The sequence below is a fragment of the Mustelus asterias genome, chromosome 3, assembly GCF_964213995.1.
Source record: "Mustelus asterias chromosome 3, sMusAst1.hap1.1, whole genome shotgun sequence".
Lineage (NCBI taxonomy): Eukaryota > Metazoa > Chordata > Chondrichthyes > Carcharhiniformes > Triakidae > Mustelus > Mustelus asterias.
The window spans coordinates 78,716,273-78,739,993 of NC_135803.1; the positions used below are offsets into that span (position 1 = coordinate 78,716,273).

The window sequence follows — 23,721 nt, forward strand, 5'->3', positions numbered from 1 at the left end:
ATATGTGGGGGTAGGGGCTGGGTGGGATTGTGGTCGGTGCAGACTCGATGGGCCGAATGGCCTCCTTCTACACTGTAGGGTTTCTATGATTTCTATGGGACCGAAACAAGAACAAAGGAAGTGGCTTATCTGAACATAGCAGCAGTTAAGAAACTACCACGTAGGCAAGAAATAGGAGACATCATCACATAAGGTTGACAAAAGAAACAATCACATAACGTTGACAAAGGAAACGTAATCACATAACATAATCAAGAGCGGGGGGGGGGGGGGGGAGGTGGTACCGGCGGCTTTGGAGAAACTGTATAAAATACCTACAATTATGTTAAAGTGTGCCTGCTCAACGACACCCTTTCTTGCAAGATCGATTAAAAGACGCTTCTTCAGAATTTGACTCGTGTAAAATTATTAAAGAGTGAGCTTCGTTTCTCACAGGTTGGAGGCCTGGAAATTACACAGTATGCAATTGCTGCAGGGGACTGGGGTAGGAAAACTGTGGGGATCAGACAGGGAAACGGGGGATCGCGCGGCTCCTGATGCTTTACCCGGGAACCGCAGCAGGTCAGCAGCTCGGCCTTGCTGTAGTAGAGCCTTCTGCAGCCTCTGACACTGGGTGCTCTTGCCGGAGCGATCCATCCCCTCGAACACAATGAGAGCTCCTCGTCTGGCCGCCATCTGCACGGCGCAGCCACGATGCAGTGATCCCTATCAGCAAGCCGAGCACCCGCCCCCATTGGCTAATGCCCCGACAGGCATTGGTTACCGCCTAACAATTGATACCCGCCCCACGAGATCCATTCGCTGCCGCCCTAATGCCTGAGCAGCGAATGACTGTTGCTGGCCCGAGCGTTGATTGGCTGCCTGCTGACAGCCCCTCCCCGCCAAGACATAGAATTGCTGCAATATTGGCTCTTTCACACAGCATGTGTGAAGAGAGGGACAAGAGTTCATGTTTCAGCTCCATGACCTTTATTCAAAACTGGAAAAAGTTGGAGATTTGACAGAACAACGCCAAAATACTGCCCATGCCGGAAATCTAAATTAAAAATAGAAAGTGTTGGAAAAACTCAGCATGTCTGACAGTTCAGTTGCGAAGAAGATTCATATTTGAACTCTGTTCCCTCTCCACAATTGATACCAGACCTGCTGAGTAATTCCAGCATTTTCTGTTTTTATATAGGATTTAACAAGTTCTAAGCAGCAGGGAAATAACAAAAGGGAATAAAAGCAAAATATTGCGGATGCTGGAATCTGAAACAAAAACAGAAAATGCTGTAAAATCTGTGGAGAGAGAAGAGTCTGGGTGACTCTTCGGCAGTGCTCCTGTTTATACTGGATCTTTAGATTCTACCTCATTCTATCCCATTCCCCTGCTTTCACCCCATAGCCCTGTATTTACCTTAATATTTATCTAATTTGTTGTTGAAAATTACAACTATATTTGTTTCCATCAGTCTCTCAAGCAATGCATACCAGATCACAACAACTCACTGTGTTAAAATGTTCCTTCATTATACTTCGAGATAGAATCATAGAATCCCTACAGTGCAGAAGGAGTCAACTGGTCCATTGAGTCTGCACCAACTGACAGAGTGTCTTACTCAGGCCCAGTCCCCCACCCTAACCACGTAACCCTGCACATGCACCATTGCTAATCCATCTGATCTACACATCTTGGGACACTAAGGGGGAATTTAGCATAGCCAATCCACCTAACCTACACATCTTTGGAGTGTGGGGGGAAACCGGAGCATCCAGAGGTCACCCAGACAGAAGCGGGGTGAATGTGCAAGCTGCACACAATCACCCAAGGAAGGAATTGAACCTGGATCCCTGGGGCTGTGATGCAGCAGTGCTAACCACCGTGCCACCCACTTTCTTATATTAATTACCATTAACCTGTGTCCTCTGGGTCCTGATCCTTCTCCCATTGGAAATAGGCTCTCCGGATTTATCATTCTTGATTTTGATCAGTTATTTCAAATCTCTTCTTGTTCTTCTGTGCTTTAAGGCAAACACTCACAGCTTCTCCAGTCTCTCCACACAGCTGCAGCAACAACATTTTAGTAAATCTCTTATGTATCCTCTCCAGGGCCTGTATTTTTAGCTTCAACACCCATCATCTGCAGTGTTGGGGGGAACGCATCTCCACTGACTCTGACAGGCCCACTGCTATTTCATGCTCAAGTGAGCGTTGATTGGCAGCAGGTGAGACTTTCATCCTCACTTGGAAGGAAGTCCTGCCTTGGCGAGCTGGCAGTCGTTTTCTGTTTCTCACCCTCAGTCATTGGGCATGCGCCAACCTAAAAATTGGGACTGTGCAAAAGAAAGGGCCTTAGTTCAGACATGGGACGGTTTCCCATTCAAGGCCCTGTCCATTCCACTGTGAAAAGCACAATGTCTAGTTCAGAAGGCACCTTCCCACACTTGTAAAATTAAAAGATGAATGCTGTTCATTAAACTTCATTGGAACAGAGTAGGAGGTCAGTGACAAGTAATGGTAGGTATGGTTAGTAAGTTTGCTGATGACACCAAGATTGGTGGCATAGTGGACAGTGAAGAAGGTTATCTCCAATTGCAATGGGATCTTGATCAATTGGGCCAGTGGGCTGATGAATGGCAGATGGAGTTTAATTTAGATAAATGCGAGGTGGTGCATTTTGGCCGATCGAACCAGGGCAGAACTTACTCAGTTAATGGTAGGGAGAGTTACAGAACAAAGAGATCTAGGGGGACAGGTTCATAGCTCCTTGAAAGTGGAGTCACAGGTGGACAGAGTGGTGAAGAAGACATTTGGCATGCTTGGTTTCATTGGTCAGAACACTGAATACAGTAGTTGGGACGTCTTGTTGAAGTTGTACAAGACATTGATATGGCCATACTTGGAATACTGTGTACAGTTCTGGTCACCCTATTATAGAAAGGATATTATTAAACTAGAAAGAGTGCAGAAAAGATTTACTAGGATGCTATCGGGACTTGATGGTTTGAGTTATAAGGAGAGGCTGGATAGACTAGGACTTTTTTTCTCTCGAACATAGGAGGCTCAGGGATGATCTTATAGAGGTCTATAAAATAATGAGGGGCATAGATCAGTTAGTCAATATCTTTTCCCAAAGGTAGGGGAGTCTAAAACTAGAGGGCAAAGGTTTAAGGTGAGAAGGGAGCGATACAAAAGGGTCCAGAGGGGCAATTTTTTCACACAGAGGATGGTGAGTGTCTGGCACAAGCTGCCAGAGGTAGTAGTAGAGGCGGGTACAATTTTGTCTTTTAAAAAGCTTTTAGACAGTTACATGGGTAAGATGGGTATGGAGGGATATGGACCAAACGCGGGCAATTGGGACTTGCTTAGGGGTTTAAAAGGGCCGGCATGGACAAGTTGGGCCGAAGTGCCTGTTTCCATGCTGTAAACCTCCATGAAGGAATTTCTATGACTGTGACTAAGTGTGGACTGAGGTGTTCAGCAAAGCAATTATTTAATCTGCATTTCGTCTCCCCAATATACTTCCATATTTCAGTCATATCGCATAGATCCCAAAATGCACCGAAGCAAGTTCACCTGTCACCCCTGTGCTCACTTGTCTACATTTCTTGAGGGATAAATTGAAAACCATAGAGGTTTAACTTGTAAAGAACCATGGTTTGACCAGAAATGAGAGTGTAGTGAACAGATCTGGTTTCCATATTATAAAAAGGATGGAAAATATACAAAAGTTATTCACTGGAATGATACTGGCACTGAGAGTTTATAAACATTAGGACAGATTGAACAGGTTGAGACCTTTTTCTCTTAAAAGACTGAAGGAGACTGAGAGAAGTTGCTTCGTTCGAGGACTGAGCCGAGGACCACAAATATAAAATTGTCATTTATAAATTAAATAGACAATTTGGGAGCAAAGTCTTCACCAAGATAATGGTTAGGATTATATAGAATATGTGGGACACAAACAGGCCATTCAGCCCAAGCAATCAATGCTGTCATTTATGCTTCTCTCGAGCCTCTGCTTATCTTTCCTCCTCTTATTTAATATCATAACCCTTTATTCCTTTCTCCCCCATCTGCTTAAGTAGCTTCTTCTGAAACACAAAGATATAGGAAGTAGAGATTAAGTGCAGTGATGAAAGCTTGAAATTGATGGGACTCAGAGTTTTGGAGGGGATATAGGCTGGAGGAGGTTGTAGTGATGGTGTGGCTCAAGGTCTCTGGGATCCAGAATTTAAAGATGGGGACAAGAATTTAAGTTTAACACTTTGGGGATGAAGAGTTAACATAGTTCAATGAGGACAGAAGTGATGGGTGAGTGGGACTCTTCTTGACACACTTCTTGCACTTTTCTATTTAACAGATCGCCCCCCCCCCCAATAAATCTGACCCTCTTCTTACATCAATTCCAAAGCAACACTGCTGAATTATACTCTTCTTATCTCCATTTCTTCCATTCCTTCAACATTGCTCTTCCATACATAAGAACATAAGAACATAAGAAATAGGAGCAGGAGTAGGCCATCTAGCCCCTCGAGCCTGCCCCGCCATTCAATAAGATCATGGCTGATCTGACGTGGATCAGTACCACTTACCCGCCTGATCCCCATAACCCTTAATTCCCTTACCGATCAGGAATCCATCCATCCGCGCTTTAAACATATTCAGCGAGGTAGCCTCCACCACCTCAGTGGGCAGAGAATTCCAGAGATTCACCACCCTCTGGGAGAAGAAGTTCCTCCTCAACTCTGTCTTAAACCGACTCCCCTTTATTTTGAGGCTGTGTCCTCTTGTTTTAACTTCCTTACTAAGTGGAAAGAATCTCTCCGCCTCCACCCTATCCAGCCCCCGCATTATCTTATAAGTCTCCATAAGATCCCCCCTCATCCTTCTAAACTCCAACGAGTACAAACCCAATCTCCTCAGCCTCTCCTCATAATCCAAACCCCTCATCTCCGGTATCAACCTGGTGAACCTTCTCTGCACTCCCTCCAATGCCAATATATCCTTCCTCATATAAGGGGACCAATACTGCACACAGTATTCCAGCTGCGGCCTCACCAATGCCCTGTACAGGTGCATCAAGACATCCCTGCTTTTATATTCTATCCCCTTCGCAATATAGGCCAACATCCCATTTGCCTTCTTGATCACCTGTTGTACCTGCAGACTGGGCTTTTGCGTCTCATGCACAAGGACCCCCAGGTCCCTTTGCACGGTAGCATGTTTTAATTTGTTTCCATTGAGATAGTAATCCCATTTGTTATTATTTCCTCCAAAGTGTATAACCTCGCATTTCTCAACGTTATACTCCATTTGCCATATCCTCGCCCACTCACTCAGCCTGTCCAAATCTCTCTGCAGATCTTCTCCGTCCTCCACACGATTCACTTTTCCACTTATCTTTGTGTCGTCTGCAAACTTCGTTACCCTACACTCCGTCCCCTCCTCCAGATCATCTATATAAATGGTAAATAGTTGCGGCCCGAGTACCGATCCCTGCGGCACGCCACTAGTTACCTTCCTCCAACCGGAAAAACACCCATTTATTCCGACTCTTTGCTTCCTGTCGGATAGCCAGTCCCCAATCCACTTTAACACACTACCCCCAACTCCGTGTGCCCTAATCTTCTTCAGTAGCTCCCAGACATACAGCTGCTACTACAAGTGATTCTGGCTCAGCGTACTGTGGGCAGGAAATCCCACTCTCGGACACATTAATATGGGGCCCGAGTCAAATCCAGGGCAACAGCCTGCATTAATTAGGCAGCTTGCCTGTTACAAGCCCAGGTGCAAGCTTCTCTGTTCTAATCCCACTGAACAAGGCCTGCCAATGCCTCTGAATCCCAGAAGCTTGGCTTGAGATAGGTTTCAATGAATGGGTTGGGTTGAGTTTTGTAGGGGGGTGGTGAAGTGGGAAATGACCCCCACAATTTTCAATTTAGTTTTTGCAGTTTAACCACTTCCAAAACATGGTCACCAAACCAAAGAAATATTCGGTGGGATTTTGGGGATTGGTGGGGAATGGAGTGATTAAAACCCGAATCAAAGATTTGTTTTGTTACTTGTTCAGGGGATGAAGAGGTCTCTGGCCAGGTCAGCATTTATTGACCGTCCCCAACTGCCTTTTTGAATGCAGAATAGCCTGTCAAGCCATTTCAGAGTCCACCACATTACTCTGGGCTAGAGTAGGTAGGGATAAATGATTTGGCAAATGTGCCTTGGTCATATCCAATCTTACTCCATGCCAGGTCGTCCATCTGTTTTTATTCTTTGTTAACTTCTCTGTAGGTGTTTGATAGAAGTAAGTGACTTACTTAAATTGGCCATTTCGGAAGACAAACCTGTGGTTTTGTACAGGACTGGACTGGAGTCACACGTAGGCTAGACTGGCTATCAACAGCAGGTTTTCTTCCCCAGCAGGTATAAGGAGGCAGCTAGCTGGGTTTGTACCAGAGTCTGGTAGTTAGATGGTCACAGTAAGAAGTTTAACAACACCAGGTTAAAGTCCAACAGGTTTATTTGGTAGCAAATGCCACTAGCTTTCAGAGTGCTGCTCCTTCGTCAGATGGAGTGGAGATCTGCTCACAAACAGGGCATACAGAGACACAAACTCAATTTACAGAATAATGATTGGAATGCAGTCTTTACAGATAATCAAGTCTTAAAGGTACAAACAATGTGAGTGGAGAGAGCATTAAGCACAGGTTAAAGAGATGTGTATTGTCTCCAGACAGGACCGCCAGTGAGATTCTGCAAGTCCAGGGGGGTTACAGATAGTGTGACATGAACCCAAGATCCCAGTTGAGGCCGTCCTCATGTGTGCGGAACTTAGCTATCAGTTTCTGCTCAGCGACTCTGCGCTGTCGTGTGTCGTGAAGGCCACCTTGGAGAACGCTTACCCAAAGATCAGGCCGAACGCCCGTGACCGCTGAAGTGCTCCCCAACAGGAAGAGAACAGTCTTGCCTGGTGATTGTCGAGCGGTGTTCATTCATCCGTTGTCGTAGCCTCTGCATGATTTCCCCAATGTACCATGCCTCGGGACATCCTTTCCTGCAGCGTATCAGGTAGACAACGTTGGCCGAGTTGTAAGACTATGTACCGTGTACCTGGTGGATGGTGTTCTCACGTGAGATGATGGCATCTGTGTCGATGATCCAGCACGTCTTGCAGAGGTTGCTGTGGCAGGATTGTCTGGTGTCGTGGTCACTGTACTCCTGAAGGCTGGATAGTTTGCTGCGGACAATGGTCTGTTTGAGGTTGTGCGGTTGTTTGAAGGCAAGAAGTGGGGGTGTGGGGATGGCCTTGGCGAGATGTTCGTCTTCATCAATGACATGTTGAAGGCTCCGGAGGAGATGCCGTAGCTCCACTCACATTGTTTGTACCTTTAAGACTTGATTATCTGTAAAGACTGCATTCCAATCATTATTCTGTAAATTGAGTTTGTGTCTCTGTATGCCCTGTTTGTGAGCAGATCTCCACTCCACCTGACGAAGGGGTAGCGCTCCGAAAGCTAGTGGCATTTGCTACCAAATAAACCTATTGGACTTTAACCTGGTGTTGTTAAACTTCTATAGATTGGGACTCGCATACTGTTAAAGGTTTAGACGGGGTAGAGTTTGTAAAATGTGTTCAGGAGAATTTCCTACATCAATATATAGAGGTGCCAACGAGAGAGGATGCGATATTGGATCTCCTATTGGGAAATGAGTTAGGGCAGGTGATGGATGTGAGTGTGAGGGAACACTTTGGATCCAGTGATCATAATGCCATTAGTTTCAACCTGATCATGGATAAGGATATATCTGGTCCTCGGGTTGAAGTTCTGAACTGGAAAAAGGCCAAATTTGATGAAATGAGAAGGGATCTGGGAAGTGTGGATTGGCACAGGCTGTTCTCTGGTAAGGATGTAAATGGAAAGTGGGAGGCCTTCAAAGGAGAAATTTTGAGAGTGCAGAGTTTGTATGTTCCTGTCAGGATTAAAGGCAAAGTAAATAGGAATAAGGAACCTTGGTTCTCGAGGGAGATTGTAATACTGATTAAGAGGAAGAGAGAGTTGTATGAAATGTACAGGCAGCAAGGAACAGATCAGATGCTCGAGGAGTATAAAAAGTGTAAGAAGCTACTTAAGAGGGAAATCAGGAGGGCTAAAAGAAGACATGAGGTTGCTTTGGCAGACAGAGTGAAGGAAAATCCAAAGAGCTTCTGTAGGTATGTTAGGAGCAAAAGGATAGTGAGGGATAAAATTGGTCCTCTTGAAGACCAGAGTGATAGACTGTGTATGGAACCAAAAGAGATGGGGGAGATACTAAATGTTTTTTTTGCATCCGTATTTACTGAGGAAACGGGCATGGATGTCTACGGAAATAGGGCAAACAGGTAGGGAGGTCATGGAACCTTTACAGATTAAAGGGGAGGAGGTGCTCGCTGTCTTGAGGCAAATCAGGGTGGATAAATCCCCAGGACCGGACAGGGTATTCCCACGGACCTTGAGGGAAGCTAGTGTTGAACTTGCAGGGACCCTGGCAGACATATTTAAAATGTCAGTATTCACGGGGGAGGTGCCGGATGATTGGAGGGTGGCTCATGTTGTTCCGTTGTTTAAAAAAGGTTCCAAAAGAAATCCGGGAAATTATAGGCCAGTAAGTTTGACGTCGGTGGTGGGCAAGTTATTGGAAGGTGTGATAAGGGATAGGATCTACAAATATTTGGATAGACAGGGACTTATTAGGGAGAGTCAACATGGCTTTGTGCGTGGTAGGTCATGTTTGACCGATCTATTAGAGTTTTTCGAGGAGGTTACCAGGAAAGTGGATGAAGGGAAGGCGGTGGATTTTGTCTACCTGAATTTCAGCAAGGCCTTTGACAAGGTCCCTCATGGGAGGTTAGTTAGGAAGGTTCAGTCGCTAGGTATACATGGGGAGGTAGTAAATTGGATTAGACACTGGCTCAATGGAAGAAGCCAGAGAGTGGTTGTGGAGGATTGCTTCTCTGAGTGGAGGCCTGTGACTAGTGGTGTGCTGCAGGGATCGGTGTTGGGTCCATTGTTGTTTGTCATCTATATCAATGATCTGGATGATAATGTGGTAAATTGGATCAGCAAGTTTGCTGATGAAACAAAGATTGGAGGTGTAGTGGACAGTGAGGAAGGTTTTCAAAGCTTGCAGAGGGATTTGGACCAACTAGAAAAATGGGCTGAAAAATGGCAAATGGAATTTAACGCAGACAAGTGTGAGATATTGCACATTGGAAGGCCAAACCAAAGTAGAACGTACAGGGTCAATGGTAGGACTCTGAAGAGTGCAGCTGAACAGAGGGATCTGGGAATACAGGTACAGAATTCCCTAAAAGTGACGTCACAGGTGGATAGGGTCGTAAAGAGTGCCTTTGGTACATTGGCCTTTATAAATCGGAGTATCGAGTATAAAAGTTGGAGTGTTATGGTAAGGTTATATAAGGCATTGGGTGAGGCCGAATTTGGAGTATTGTGTACAGTTTTGGTCACCTAGTTACAGGAAGGATGTAAATATGGTTGAAAGAGTGCAGAGAAGGTTCACAAGGATGTTGCCGGGACTTGAGAAGCTGAGTTACAGAGAGAGATTGAATAGGTTGGGACTTTATTCCCTGGAGCCTAGAAGATTGAGGGGAGATTTGATAGAGGTGTATAAGATTTTGATAGGTATAGATAGAGTGAATGCAAGCAGGCTTTTTCCGCTGAGGCTAGGGGAGAAAAAAACCAGAGGGCATGGGTTAAGGGTGAAAGGAGAAAAGTTTAAAGGGAATATTAGGGGGGGGCTTCTTCACGCAGAGAGTGGTGGGAGTGTGGAATGAGCTGCTGGATAAAGTGGTCAATGCGGGGTCACTTTTAACATTTAAGAAAAACTTGGACAGGTTCATGGATGAGAGGGGTGTGGAGGGATATGGTCCAAGTGCAGGTCAGTGGGACTAGGCAAAAAATGGTTCGGCACAGACAAGGAGGGCCAAAAGGCCTGTTTCTGAGCTGTAATTTTCTATGGTTTCTATGGTTCTTACTGTGTTTACCCCAGTCCAACGCCGGCATCTCCACATCAAGTTAGATGGTCACCAGTACTCATAGGAGCCAGTTTTGTTTCATTAACTGAATTTTAATCCTCCCACACCCCGCAGGAGTCATGGTTGGAATTGGTTTCCTGCCTTGGGACCATCTTGTCCAGGTCTCTGCAAGTACCCAGAAGAGGAAAAGAAGCTTAAAAACTGCCAAATTGCAGCAGAAATCAGTAATAATGGGGTTCCATTTTAAGGTATACAAGTACAGTTCAGACTGGTTTTACTGGTACCCTTCATTTCCAAGTTTTATTGGTTTTTTTCTTAATCCGGTGAAATAATAAATATTATTACACCTGTCGAAGGTCGGCCTGTTGTTATTGAAGATCCCAGGCTCTTTAACCATGTTGTGCGCAGCAGGGCCTTGAAATCGGGCGGGGTTGCCATGGCGGCGGGCCGGCAGCGCGCATGCTCAGTCCGGGTCGGCTGACAGGATGACAAGATGGCGACCGCAATGTACCTGGAGCATTACCTGGATAGTGAGTGGAGTAGAGCGATCGGGGCAGCGGGCCCTGTGCGTTCCCTGGGGAAGGGAGCTCCGCTCTACCACCTCCCCGCCGGGCAATGGGTTGTGGCGACCGCCGGACCAGTAGCCTGCTTTCCCCGCAACGGAGTGGGCGGCCCCACTCTCCGCGCACACACACGCAACGGAGCCCGGCTCCCCGGGAATCGTGCCCGAGCCCGTGGCGGGGGAGGAGGAGTTCCCGGGAGTTTGTGGAAAGCGCGGGGGAGGGGATCCGGGAGTTCCCGAGTCCGCAATGCACCCAGTGCGCCTGCGCGCTGGGATTTACCCTTTCCCGCCAACAGCAGGATGCAAATATGTAAACAACTAGGAATCTGTAACGGTGGGTGTAATAGGCAGTGATCTGTAACGGTGGGTGTAATTGGCAGTGATCTGTAACGGTGGGTGTAATAGGCAGTGATCTGTAACGGTGGGTGTAATTGGCAGTGATCTGTAACGGTGGGTGTAATAGGCAGTGATCCGTAACGGTGGGTGTAATAGGCAGTGATCTGTAACGGTGGGTGTAATAGGCAGTGATCTGTAACGGTGGGTGTAATAGGCAGTGATCTGTAACGGTGGGTGTAATTGGCAGTGATCTGTAACGGTGGTTGTGGTAGGCAGTGATCTGTAACGGTGGTTGTGGTAGGCAGTGATCTGTAACGGTGGGTGTAATAGGCAGTGAACCGTAACGGTGGGTGTAATTGGCAGTGATCTGTAACGGTGGGTGTAATAGACCGGTGAGTCTCACTTCTGTTGTCGGCAAGATGTTGGAAAAATTATAAGGGATAGGATTTATAGTTATTTGGAGAGTAATGAATTGATAGGTGATAGTCAGCATGGTTTTGTGGCAGGTAGGTCGTGCCTTACTAACCTTATTGAGTTTTTTGAGAAAGTGACCAAGGAGGTGGATGGGGGCAAGGCAGTGGACGTGGTATATATGGATTTTAGTAAGGCGTTTGATAAGGTTCACCATGGTAGGCTTCTGCAGAAAATGCAGATGTATGGGATTGGGGGTGATCTAGGAAATTGGATCAGGAATTGGCTAGCGGATAGGAAACAGAGGGTGGTGGTTGATAGTAAATATTCATCATGGAGTGCGGTTACAAGTGGTGTACCTCAGGGATCTGTTTTGGGGCCACTGCTGTTTGTAATATTTATTAATGATCTGGATGAGGGTATAGTTGGGTGGATTAGCAAATTTGCTGATGACACCAAAGTCGGTGGTGTGGTAGACAGTGAGGAAGGGTGTCGTAGTTTGCAGGAAGACTTAGACAGGTTGCAAAGTTGGGCCGAGAGGTGGCGGATGGAGTTTAATGCGGAGAAGTGTGAGGTAATTCACTTTGGTAGGAATAACAGATGTGTTGAGTATAGGGCTAACGGGAGGACTTTGAATAGTGTGGAGGAGCAGAGGGATCTAGGTGTATGTGTGCATAGATCCCTGAAAGTTGGGAATCAAGTAGATAAGGTTGTTAAGAAGGCATATGGTGTCTTGGCGTTTATTGGTAGGGGGATTGAATTTAGGAGTCGTAGCGTTATGTTGCAACTGTACACAACTCTGGTGCGGCCGCACTTGGAGTACTGTGTGCAGTTCTGGTCCCCACATTACAGGAAGGATGTGGAGGCTTTGGAGAGGGTGCAGAGGAGGTTTACCAGGATGTTGCCTGGTATGGAGGGGAGATCCTATGAGGAGAGGCTGAGGGATTTGGGATTGTTTTCGCTGGAAAGGCGGCGGCTAAGAGGGGATCTTATTGAAACATATAAGATGATTAGAGGTTTAGATAGGGTGGATAGTGATAGCCTTTTGCCTCTGATGGAGAAATCCAGCACGAGGGGGCATGGCTTTAAATTGAGGGGGGGTAGTTGTAGAACCGATGTCAGGGGTAGGTTCTTTACCCAGAGGGTGGTGAGGGATTGGAATGCCCTGCCAGCATCAGTAGTAAATGCGCCTAGTTTGGGGGCGTTTAAGAGATCCGTAGATAGGTTCATGGACGAAAAGAAATTGGTTTAGGTTGGAGGGTCACAGTTTTTTTTTTTAACTGGTCGGTGCAACATCGTGGGCCGAAGGGCCTGTTCTGCGCTGTAATGTTCTATGTTCTATGTTCTAATAGGCAGTGAACCGTAAGGGTGGGTGTAATTGGCAGTGATCTGTAACTGTGGGTGTAATCGGCAGTGATCTGTAACGGTGGGGGGTGGTGGGCAGTGGTCGGTAACGGTGGGGGTGGTGGGCAGTGGTCGGTAACGGTGGGGGTGGTGGGCAGTGGTCGGTAACGGTGGGGGTGGTGGGCAGTGGTCGGTAACGGTGGGGGTGGTGGGCAGTGGTCGGTAACGGTGGGGGTGGTGGGCAGTGGTCGGTAACGGTGGGGGTGACGGGTGGTGATGTGCAGCAGTGGGGGAGTGGCGATGTGCAGCGGTGGGAGTTGACGGGCGACGATGTGCAGCGGTCGGGGTGACGGGCGGCAATGTGCAGCGGTCGGGGTGACGGGTGGCGACCTGTAATGGTGGGTGCAACAGGCATCAACCTGTACCTGTGGTTGCCGAGTCTGGAGAATTTGCCAAGGCGTGTTCAATTCAGAATGTACCTATTTCCTGTAATAACAGTTAAGACACACACATTTGAAAATTTGCTCCCAGTGAAATTGGATACTAAAGCTACTTTGTGTTCTGACAGGTATTGAAAATCTGCCCTGTGAACTTCAGCGGATCTTCCATCTGATGCGGGACCTAGACCAGAGAACTGAAGGTGCATACAACTCAACTGGGGAAAACCTGGCAAGCCTAGACTTGGGGGTTTGGGGTTTCACAGTGCTGTGCAGATTTCAGTGAGATTTCAGATTTTGGCATCAAGGTGTGAAAATATTTTTGTAAGTTTCAATTGGAACCCGCAATGCGCATTGGTCTCTGAACATATGTAACTTGATTTGCCAGAAAACTGCACTTCTGTTTTCTAGAAGTTTACAGTTGCAGTTCAGGGCAGCTTTTTCCAATATTCTTTTTAATTCAAATAGTCACCTGCAAATCCTTTTTCAACTTCTCAAAGTAAGACCTAGGAATGGGTGTTGGAATATTTTCAAGCAGAAGTGTGGTTGCTACTTTGAGTTGGCTCTGGTGTTCTTCTGTAGTTGCCATTGAGTTTAATCCCATTTTCCTCCCTGGTTGTTTCCTGTATTCTTTCATATTCCTCTTTTTACATAACCAAGCATTTGCATTTTCAATGTACTCATGCATTCTGCGTATGTCATTATATTCAACCTATATTTTCATTACTGTGTCTTTGATTGATGGCAACAATCTAAAATAATTTACCATCATAATCCTTCATGATCTTGAAACGCTCTAACAAATCTAACCATGTTCTTGTACAAGTTTAACTTATCTCCCTTGCTATTGTATGCTGTGCCTCCTGGTGGTACAATGCCAGGAATCGTAAAAGAGGGTACAATTTATATTCTTGCACCAGTCTAATTGCTTTGCTCACTGTTTTCAGATAAAAAAGTAGAGATTGACAAATTGGCAACGGAATATATCTCACATGTGAAGGACCTGTCTCCGGATCAACGAGTTGATCAACTGAAGCAGATTCAGCTTGCCTACAATAAATGCAGAGAATATAGCGATGACAAAGTTCAGTTAGCAATGGAGACGTATGAAATGGTGGGTGGTCTGTTGGTCTACAGGGGCACCAATGGTTAATTAATTTTGATATTGGGGTAAAAATGCAGCAGTTTTCCACAAAATATCATTAGTTGGCTTGTACATGCCCTGTGCAATAAATGGGCTTGCTTGTAAATAGCATTTTATCATTGCATGCACAGTGCTCCAATAATCCAAGAATAGTTTCAAAAATACCAGTGGTCTATGTATTGCCATTATCCCCAGTCATTGCAGAGACTACATTGAACAGCATTTAAAAAATCAGTTTTCTTGGTGCAATCCAAATGAACTAAAGCTTATGTACGAAATTGATACAAAATATAAAAGTATTTTAAACTGATGAAATCGAACTGTCTAGTGGGAGAATAGTACCCAAGGAGACTGTTATTGAAGTGGGAGAAAATTAGAAATTCTATAAATTATGTCTGATTGGTACTTTTATTTTCTGACCTGCTCCCAGCACCATTTTGAAATAATATCACCCTTTCAGAAGTGGCATGGCAAGACTTATTACGTTCTGCATAATGAGAGGATGAAATAATATCAAAACCGCCATTTACTGAAACTGCTAAAGGAGCAGTTAAAGCTAAAGTGGAACACCGTGACTGTATGTTCAAAGATTCCTGATTTTCATTAGTTGTGATGTCATTCTCATATAATAGCATGTCAGGCGTATAGTTCTCAGTTGGGACAGGCATCTGAGTGACAGGTGTGATATTTCCTACCTCCCTGTCACAGGTTCTTTAAAATGTCTCCTTTAGCTGCCTATCTTCGCAGTAATGCACATCTGAACATGTGACCATTCAAATTATTTTGCACAGTGTTGGAACTTACTTGTGTGCTTGTGGCAGGTTGATAAACACATCAGGCGGCTGGATGCTGAATTGGCCAGGTTTGAAGCTGATCTGAAGGAAAAATTGGAATCAAGTGACTATGACAGCCCAGGAGGAAGAGGCAATAAGAGTGAGTAATGGTATTTTGATACAGAAAAAAACTCTGAAATGGAGAACTGTGATATCCAATAGAAAATTACATAGGAACAGGAATAGGCCATTTGGCCCTTCAAGTCTGTTCCACCATTCAGTGATTATGGCAGGTCTGTTTTCCACTGTAAAACCTTCACCAAACAAGTATCTATCAGTCCCAGTTTAGTGGGATTTTTAATTCATTTTAAAACCAGGTTTCCTAACTGACTGACCACACATTGATCTTTTTTATTGAGTGTGCAGGTTCCAAACAACTGTCAGATACATGAAGTTGCAGAAGATTTGTGCCTCATGCAACACTTGTCTTTGTTTCCATCTCATCACCTTTTTCTTTAATGTTACATTATACGACCACATATTAATCTTGAACAATGCCAATGAAGCTGGTAGAACTGGAGACTTCAAGCAGCACAGAAGAGTATCCATTTACCATCCCTCTTTAATGGGGAGGGAACCTGCTGCAACTAGATAGATGAAGATTTATTAATTGTGTTATTCATACTAATAGTCCTAATATAGACTTTCCCAGATACTCCTGCTACTCCCTCTTTCGTTCAGTATTGCTAATAAAGGGACTAGTTGTAGATCTGTTACTAGTAATGGAAGTCTAGGTTTGTTTACTAATTCTGGTTTGAGTGGTCACATGTTGATTGAAACAAGTGTCAGAAATATGAAATTAATCAGAGATTCCTTGTTTGTGCAACTTATCTGGACTCTTCAAGAAACAAAATTGTGTCTAGGGAACAAAAGCAAAATATTGTGGGTGCTGAAAATGTTAAATACAAACAGAAACTGCTGGAAATATCCTTCAGGCCTTGCAGCATTTGCGAAGAGAGAAACATAGTTAATGTTTCATGTCAACATCCTTTCATCAGGTTTTCAACAAATGAAAGGGTAAAGATGGAAAAAAAGATCACGAGCAAAGGTCTATGAAAAGGTTGAAGACAGGAAAGGTTAAATGGCAAAAGGATTGGTGGTGCAAGATTGTGGAACAGATGTGAGTAGAGGGATGAACAGCTGCTGGCCGAAAACAAAGAATGAAAAGAACAAAGCTGTTAAAATTACACCTAAAAGGATTTGAAATTGTTGAATTTACTATTGAGTCTAGAAAGCTGTTACGGTGTCCAGTCTATAAATGAGATGCTGTTCCTCAAACATACATTGAACTTCATTAGAATAATACAGGAGGCTGAGGATAGATCAGCTTGGGAACAAGATGGAGAATTAAGACGTCAGACGTTTAGCAGCTTGGGGTCACGCTTGTGGACCGAACAGTGGTGGTTCTGCAAACCAGTTGTTTAATCTGTGTTTGGACATCCAAATGTAGAGCATTGTAAGCAGTAAATGCAGTTAACTAAATTGGCAAGTACACGCGAATCATTTTTTCACCTGGAAGGTGTGTCGCGAGTTTTGGACTATCAGAAGGGAAGATATAAAAGCAGGTTTGCAGCTCCTGCACTTGCATGGAAAGATTCCACAAGAAGAGGAAAGGTGTTGGAGAGGATTGAGGAGTGGACCAAAGTGTAATGGAAGGTACAGTTCCAGCAGAATGCTAAAAAGAGGAAAGGGAATGATGTGTTTGGTGATGGCATCATGCTGGAGATGGAAGAAATGGTGGAGGATGATTTGTTGAATACGTGGGCTGGATGGTGGTGGGAAGGAAGGAAGGAGAGTGCAAGGGGAGCACTGTCATACTTTTGGGAGGGGCGGGAAGGAGTAAGAGCAGAAGGGCGAGAGATGGGATAGAAACAATCAAGAACCCTGTCGACAGTGATGCAGTCTTCCATATCAGCGCTCTTGATATGCCTTGCTTTTTGCTGAAAGTCCTATCTAACCTCCCCCAAACACTTGCGTTTTTTTACACTGCATCATTACTTATACCGTTACTCTTACACCACCAGCCCTTTTGTCATTTAATCACTTGCTTTCCACCCTATCACATATCTTCCCATTTATTCTTTCTCTGATGGGTGCACCTTTCACTTGCTTAAATCGTTCAATGTTTCTAGCTTTTCCCAGTTCTGATGAAACATGTACTCTTTTTTTCTCTCTACAGATGTTGCCCTGAGTATCTTCAGCAATTTCTGTTTTTGTGTCCAGGAAAACTCCTCCTTTTGTTATACATGTGAAATAGAAAATATCCATTAGAGGGGGCAGTAGAATAAGTTCAAACACTCCTGGCAACAGGAAAAAAAGATGAGTTGAAACTCAAAATGCTAAAACTAACTGAAAAGTTGAGCTTCCTATTCACTCTACTGTCTATGCATCAAATGTGCCTCTGTTTCTCTCCTTTTTAGAAGGCAGAGGCCAGAAAGACAAGAGGGGGTCTCGGGGTCGTAGTAGACGTGGATCTGATGATGATATACCAAAGAAAAAGAAGCAGAAAGCAGGGTAGGATGGATGTTCAATTTATAATAAACAGCACTATTTTTTTTCCATTTTAATACCCCCCCCCCCCCCAACCATCCCTGTGTGCATTCCATAATATCAATGTAGTTATCAGCTGGTGCAAGTTCACTATGCAATAGTGGGCGTGAGGTGAGATTCTTCATTTTATGTTTTCCATACTTCCAAGTATGGATTTGTTCTGTGGAAGCCATGTGCTTTGTGTATTCGCTTAATATGTTGATTCAGACTGGAACTTATTTGGCCTTCAGTCAGCAAGTAGAAAGTGGCGACCTTATCAGGAGGAGTAGGATACTGATGTTGCGCTTCCTACTTTGGTTAATTGGATCACAGTCTGAATGAACTGATCCCATGTCTTTGTGACCTTGAAGGCCGAACTCGTGCAATAAATTTGGAATGAGCCTAGATAGAAGTTATTACTGGATTTCTCACGTAATTTAGGCCATGCCATATGTCCTCTGGACTGATGTATCTAAAGTGATGTTTGCGGTGGACTAATGATCAAAATGGACAAAACTGCTGAACATTTCACCATAGATTGAACCATCGCACTTGAGGTATTGTCCTAACTCGGTGAAGTTGCGACGCAGGTCATCAGCCTTGATTGTCAGCCCATGCAATTATACTCATTGAGGCAGACAAAACTAGCAGGATTTGTAACTGATATAATGGCCCATTAGTGAGTCCATTGGCAGCTGAGGTTCCAACCTTCTTTTCCAAGTTCTTCTGCCACCTTGAGATTTGCCTTGCGTGGATCAAAATAGGCAGTCCTTGCTTCAGGACTCTAGTTTGTGCTTGCAGAGGATGCCATCCATACCCCTATTTATAAAATACTTTTATCAATACCACATTTCTATTCTGCTCTTTCCTTTCACACCCAACCATACCTCCTTCCCCTCAGCTTGGGCAGTCATCTGAACTTTGGTGCCTTGGTCTACATTGTGGCTGTCCTTCCCTTGGTCTTTTTCCTTTTGCTACACTCGATCAAATACTGCCTTGATGTCCCCTTCCCCTCAAGTTCAAAGATAGCAAGTACATTATAGCTGTTGGATACAGCCAGTGTCTGCAGGACATCCTTCTCGACCTCTCCAAATTCCCTATTATCTGGTTTCCTGACATGTCACCCACTGTCCATTTCTCTGGGATGTGACTGTATGCTAGATAAAACAATCAAATTCCTCTTATGTGGTGGCATCATGATTGCATTGGTGGAAATGGTGAAGCATAATCCTTTGAATACAGAGACTGGGGGTGGAAAGTGAGCACCTTAGCATTTCTGTATGTTTACTGAAAGGTCCATTTTCTTAAGTGCTTCAGAGGAGTGGATAGTGACCTGGAGTTCAGTTTGAGTGAACGTACACAAGCCAATTTGAATACTGAAGTCTATAACTCAGGTTGGAGTGGTTTTGGATTGAAGGTGGTGTAGGTTGAACAGTTTCCTGTCTCTTCTGCAGTTTTTTTCCATGTTTGTGGGTAATTTGCTGAAGGTGAGATTGCAGTGAGGAAAATGGAAAAGAGAGTTGGTGCAATGACAAAGCCTTGTTTAACCCCAGTTTTCACTGAGATAGGATTTGTGACGGTTCAGTTGGTGAAGATCACAGTTCACATGCTATCGTGGAGTAGGCATAGAATAGTAACAAATATTTTTGGGCAGTCAAATTTGAGGAGGAAACTCCATGAGCCTTCTCAGTTGACAAATTCAAAGGCTTTCATGAGGTCAAAAAGGCCAAGTACAGATATTTGTTGGTGCTGTTCCTTGCGTTTTTCTTGGATTTGCCACACAGTGAAGATCATGTCTGTAGTACCTCTCAATGGGTGAAAAAAGTACTGCAGTTCTGGAAGGAGTTCCTCAACCACTTGAAGGAGGCAATTGAGGAGGATGGTTGCAATGATTTTCCCTGTGGCAAACAAGGGGAGTTACCACATTTGGACTTGTCTCCCTTCTTTATTAAAGTCATGATCATGTTGTCTCTGAGGTCTCCTAGCATTCCCTCATTCTTTCCCGGATGCGGAATATGAGGTTGTGCAGCCTTGCCAGGCGTGTATCTCTGCCGTGTTTCAGAATTACAGCAGGAACTCCAGGGGCTTTGTTGTTTTTCAGCTGTCAAATGCTCTTCTTCGGGCATGTCGATGACCGCATTGGTGTTGCTTCCTGCTGTTATCCAGAAATGGAAATATTAATCAATTTTGCTTCTAGTTTCCACCACTTTGTCACCTTCACATGGTCCATTATCAATACTTCCCTTCTCTTCCTTGATTTCTCTGTCTCCATTTCTGGGGATAGACTATCTACTGATATTCATTACAAGTCCACCAATTCCCACAATTACCTGACACCTCGGTTTCTCCATCTTTGTCTTATCTGTTCTGTGATGCTACCCTCCACAGCGGTGCTTCTGATATGTCTTCCATTTTCCTCAGTCAAAGATTCCTCCACTGTGACTAACAGAGCCGTTATCTGTCTACAACCCATTTTCTGCATTTCTGCCCATCCAATTTCCTCTTGAAATCATTTGTTGCCATCTCTTGGGTTCAAAGATGGCAGGTACAAGTTGGACACAACCTGCATAGGAAGAGAGTTCCAGCTCATCACTACCTGTTCAGTAAAAAATAGTTCTTGCCTACAGTCTCCTTTTATTTCTTGCCCAAAACATTAAATTTGGTCTCTCTCTCTCTCTCTTTCTCCCTTCCTCCTCCTCCCCCCCCCTCTCCTCCCCACTTTAAGTCAGAAGAATGAGAGGTGATCTTATTGAATGTGGTGGAAACAATTTGAGGTGGTGATTTAAAGTATAATATTTCACAAAGTCAAAATCTTTTTATCTATCTAAGAGAGAGTTTTGAGCAACTTTATATTACAGCATGACTTTGCATTTTAATTTGATTTACAAGGTGTTACATCCCATATACAAGGAGGATTTGCGTGTATGTAATGAAGTAGGTAAAAAAAAAATGTCTTTACTCACATTACCATACCAGTTTTAAATAATGAGTGGCGGTCCAGAGAACTTTCCAACATTTCACGGCACTGTGGTTAGCACTGCTGCCTCACAGTGCCTTGGACTCGGATTCGATTCCAGCCTTGGGTGTCTGTGTGGAGTTTGCACCATTCTCCCTGTGTCTGTGTGGGTTTCCTCCGTGACTGTAGGGATTCTATGAATTCAGCAGTCACTACTCTTCAGAAGTTCTTCATTGGTTGTAAAGCGCTTTGTGACAGACATGAAAGATGGTATGAAATGCACGTTTATCTTCCTGCAATGTTCATCATAGAAACCCTACAGTGCAGAAAGAGGCCATTCGGCCCATCGAGTCTGCACTGACCACAATCCCACCCAGGCCCTACCCCCATATCCCTACATATTTACCCACTAATCCCTTTAACCGACGCATTTCAGGACACTAAGGGGCAATTTTAGCATGGCCAATCAACCTACCCCGCACATCTTTGGACTGTGGGAGGAAACCGGAGCACCCGGAGGAAACCCACACAGACACGAGGAGAATGTGCAAACTCCACACAGGCAGTGACCCAAGCCAGGAATCGAACCCAGGTCCCTGGAGCTGTGAAGCAGCAGTGCTAACCACTGTGCTACCGTGCCGCCCTAAATGTTGGATCAACCTCAATTTCATTCATTAAGAACAAAAGAAAGCAGGGGGTGATGGTTGGAGTTCCTTATTTAAGCTTTTGGTTTCTCTGCAGGAGGGCATAATGCAACCTACAAGAAGCTTGTGTCTAGAATTAATTTTGGTTTTCCTTCTCTAGGCCAGAATATTCTGATTCCGTTTTGAAAATGCACCCATCCGATGTGTTAGACATGCCAGTTGATCCCAATGAACCCACCTACTGTCTGTGTCACCAGGTTTCTTACGGAGAAATGATAGGCTGTGATAACCCAGATGTAAGTGCTTTTGATTTAAATTATCTGAATTGTATGCTCTAATTTCTGGTGTTTTGGTTTAATGTTCTTGTTAGTACACTATTAAAAATCATTCCTATTTAGTAGAGCTGGATGAAGAGACTTGTTGATATTTATTTGTGTGTAAAGATTTATTGAACCAGGATTAAAAAGTAAGCAAGCACAAAGACAGCAGCTGATCACTGGGTACAGCCAGTCACAGATTGAGAGCTTGGGAATCTGTGAAATGAGAGAATTTTAAGGGTTAATCTCTTTCCAAAATCTAGGCTAGTTTGCATTTAGAATTTAACTATAATTTACAATTTTTGGTTTCAGTCCTAGCTAGAGAGAAACAAGCTCCCTACAGGAAAGGCAGCTGCAATTAGTTAATTAGGTAGCTGGTTTGTATTAAATTCTCTGGTTCTCTGGCATGTTTTCTAGACACTCGGATGAGTGCTGATTCATCTCTGTAGAATTTCAGCTTGTATAAATACAGGTAAGCTAAAGTTGCCATAGTCCCAGATAACCATAGGCTCCTCTCTCCTTTTAAGGAGGAGAGCTGAGTAGTGGTGATTTAACTTGAGGATCACCACACCTCAGGCAACGGATAAAGTTGAGAAGGCAGAGCCTTCATGAATCACCTCAGCTGGTACAGGAATTATACCTGTGCTGTTGGCATCAATAACCAGCTGTTCAACCAATTGATGCCCAGTATAAAAAGAGGTGGTCTTGATGTTTGTGACTGTGGGATTAATCAGTTGTGTTCTGCTTTATTATCAACAGTGCCCAATTGAGTGGTTTCACTTTGCTTGCGTGGACCTTGCAACAAAACCAAAAGGAAAATGGTAAGACTGTCCAGCATAAGTATTTCACAGCTCCACTGTAAATAGCAAGGTATTATGACAGAAGTTGTAGTTGGTTCCAGAAGTGGTGATAGCTATGATCTTGGATAAATCAGAGTTCTACTAAAGCAATAGCAAAGTGTAATTGTTCACACAGTTTCAAATGTTGTAATGTCACCTTTAGTAACTTTTTCCGTGGGGCAGACTTTGGAGGGATGAGTGACAGTAATTCAACGTAGGAGATGGGGAGGAAGAGGTTGAGGAATTGAAAGAGTAACATTGTGAGGCACATGATGAAGACTGCTTGTTTACTTCTCTGTTCTTGTTTGTGTACAGGTTCTGTCCACGATGTACCCAGGAAAGGAAAAAGAAGTGAAGCTACCCCTCTCACTTGCCTCCACATTGTGCTTTTTGTTCTTGTGTCTTCAAATTGTTGCAATTTTGTTTAACCTTGCCCAATTTGTGTCTGGGGTGGGTGGGTGGGGAGGAGGCTTTGTTTTATTTCACTCCTAAGATTGGTTTAATGAAACCATTTGAAGTTTGACATTTCATTTCCAGGCACATGAACAACTTTTGGACATTGAAGGTACATCTGCAGCTTCATAGGCTGGCATGGTACCATTCAGTCCATGATAATTATTGAGTTATTTCAGGGTCAACTTGATTAGGTCTGGGAGTGTCATTAATAAATGGGAACAAATTGTGAGAATGTACAGGGATTCTTGTTGAAGTTGGAGAACAGGAAGCCATTGTGGAAATACTCAACCCTTTTTTTGAAGTCACCGTATTGAAACTACAGCAATAAAATATTGGCTTTAGCAACTTGATTACTCCAAACTCTTGCTCCCTTTGGCCCTCGAGATACCAGTACCTTGAAACTGCGATATCACAGCTCTCAAAGGGATTTTTAAATATGTTGTAATTCACTGGATACTAAAGATAGCATTTACCATTGTAACCACTGCTATCCCTGATCCCAGGAAGGCACTAGATTTGTATCTCAGTTGCAGTTATATGGAGCCCATGTGGAACATAGCTTATGACCACATGGCAACAACTGTGGACAGGAATTTGGTGTTACTCGAGACCAAAGCTGCTTTAAGGAAGGAAATGACTGCCTCTGAATTTGATATTAACAAGAGTTTGATATTATGTGGGGCGCACTGTTTTGTGATATGCAAAATAATATATATGATTGTGATAGTAAGAAAAACCTTTATACTTTGGCAAAAAACATTTTAAAGAGAATGGGACTGTCCATTTTATCGTGCAATATTGTGATTTATAGAAGCATTGTGATACTTTCATTAAGGACTATCCATTGAAAGGATTATATGGCAGGGCTGTAGACCCTGGAAAATATCTCAGAATTTG

The 23,721-nt window shown here is 44.1% G+C and overlaps 2 protein-coding genes across 3 annotated transcripts in view; one reads left to right on the plus strand and one right to left on the minus strand.

The window, feature by feature from the left end:
- dtymk (deoxythymidylate kinase (thymidylate kinase)) overlaps positions 1–10,454 on the minus strand; it is a 31,407-nt gene extending 20,953 nt beyond the window's left edge. The window contains exon 1 of one of the 2 annotated variants that reach the window (XM_078209267.1): positions 10,364–10,454. In XM_078209267.1, the coding sequence (XP_078065393.1) occupies positions 10,364–10,454 (91 nt within the window). Of the gene's footprint in view, positions 1–545; positions 695–10,363 lie in introns of those variants that run through there. The other variant, XM_078209266.1, reaches the window with a different exon arrangement.
- Positions 10,455–10,498: 44 nt separating this feature from the next.
- On the plus strand, positions 10,499–22,818 carry LOC144491442 (inhibitor of growth protein 5-like). Its single transcript, XM_078209264.1, has 8 exons — positions 10,499–10,546; positions 13,238–13,309; positions 14,054–14,220; positions 15,072–15,183; positions 17,504–17,597; positions 21,373–21,508; positions 22,289–22,350; positions 22,684–22,818. Exons 1-8 carry the CDS (start codon positions 10,510–10,512, stop codon positions 22,721–22,723), a joined length of 720 nt encoding a protein of 239 aa, XP_078065390.1. The 5' UTR covers positions 10,499–10,509; the 3' UTR covers positions 22,724–22,818.
- The last annotated feature ends 903 nt before the right edge of the window (positions 22,819–23,721 follow it).

What these genes read in the sequence shown, in the direction of transcription:
- LOC144491442 (XM_078209264.1), top strand. Translation starts at nt 10,510, where the DNA reads ATGGCGACCGCAATGTACCTGGAGCATTACCTGGATA. An exon ending in CCTGGAGCATTACCTGGATA is followed by an intron (nt 10,547 to 13,237) that starts GTGAGTGGAGTA and finishes GTGTTCTGACAG; the next exon opens with GTATTGAAAATCTGCCCTGT. An exon ending in AAAAAGAAGCAGAAAGCAGG is followed by an intron (nt 17,598 to 21,372) that starts GTAGGATGGATG and finishes TTCCTTCTCTAG; the next exon opens with GCCAGAATATTCTGATTCCG.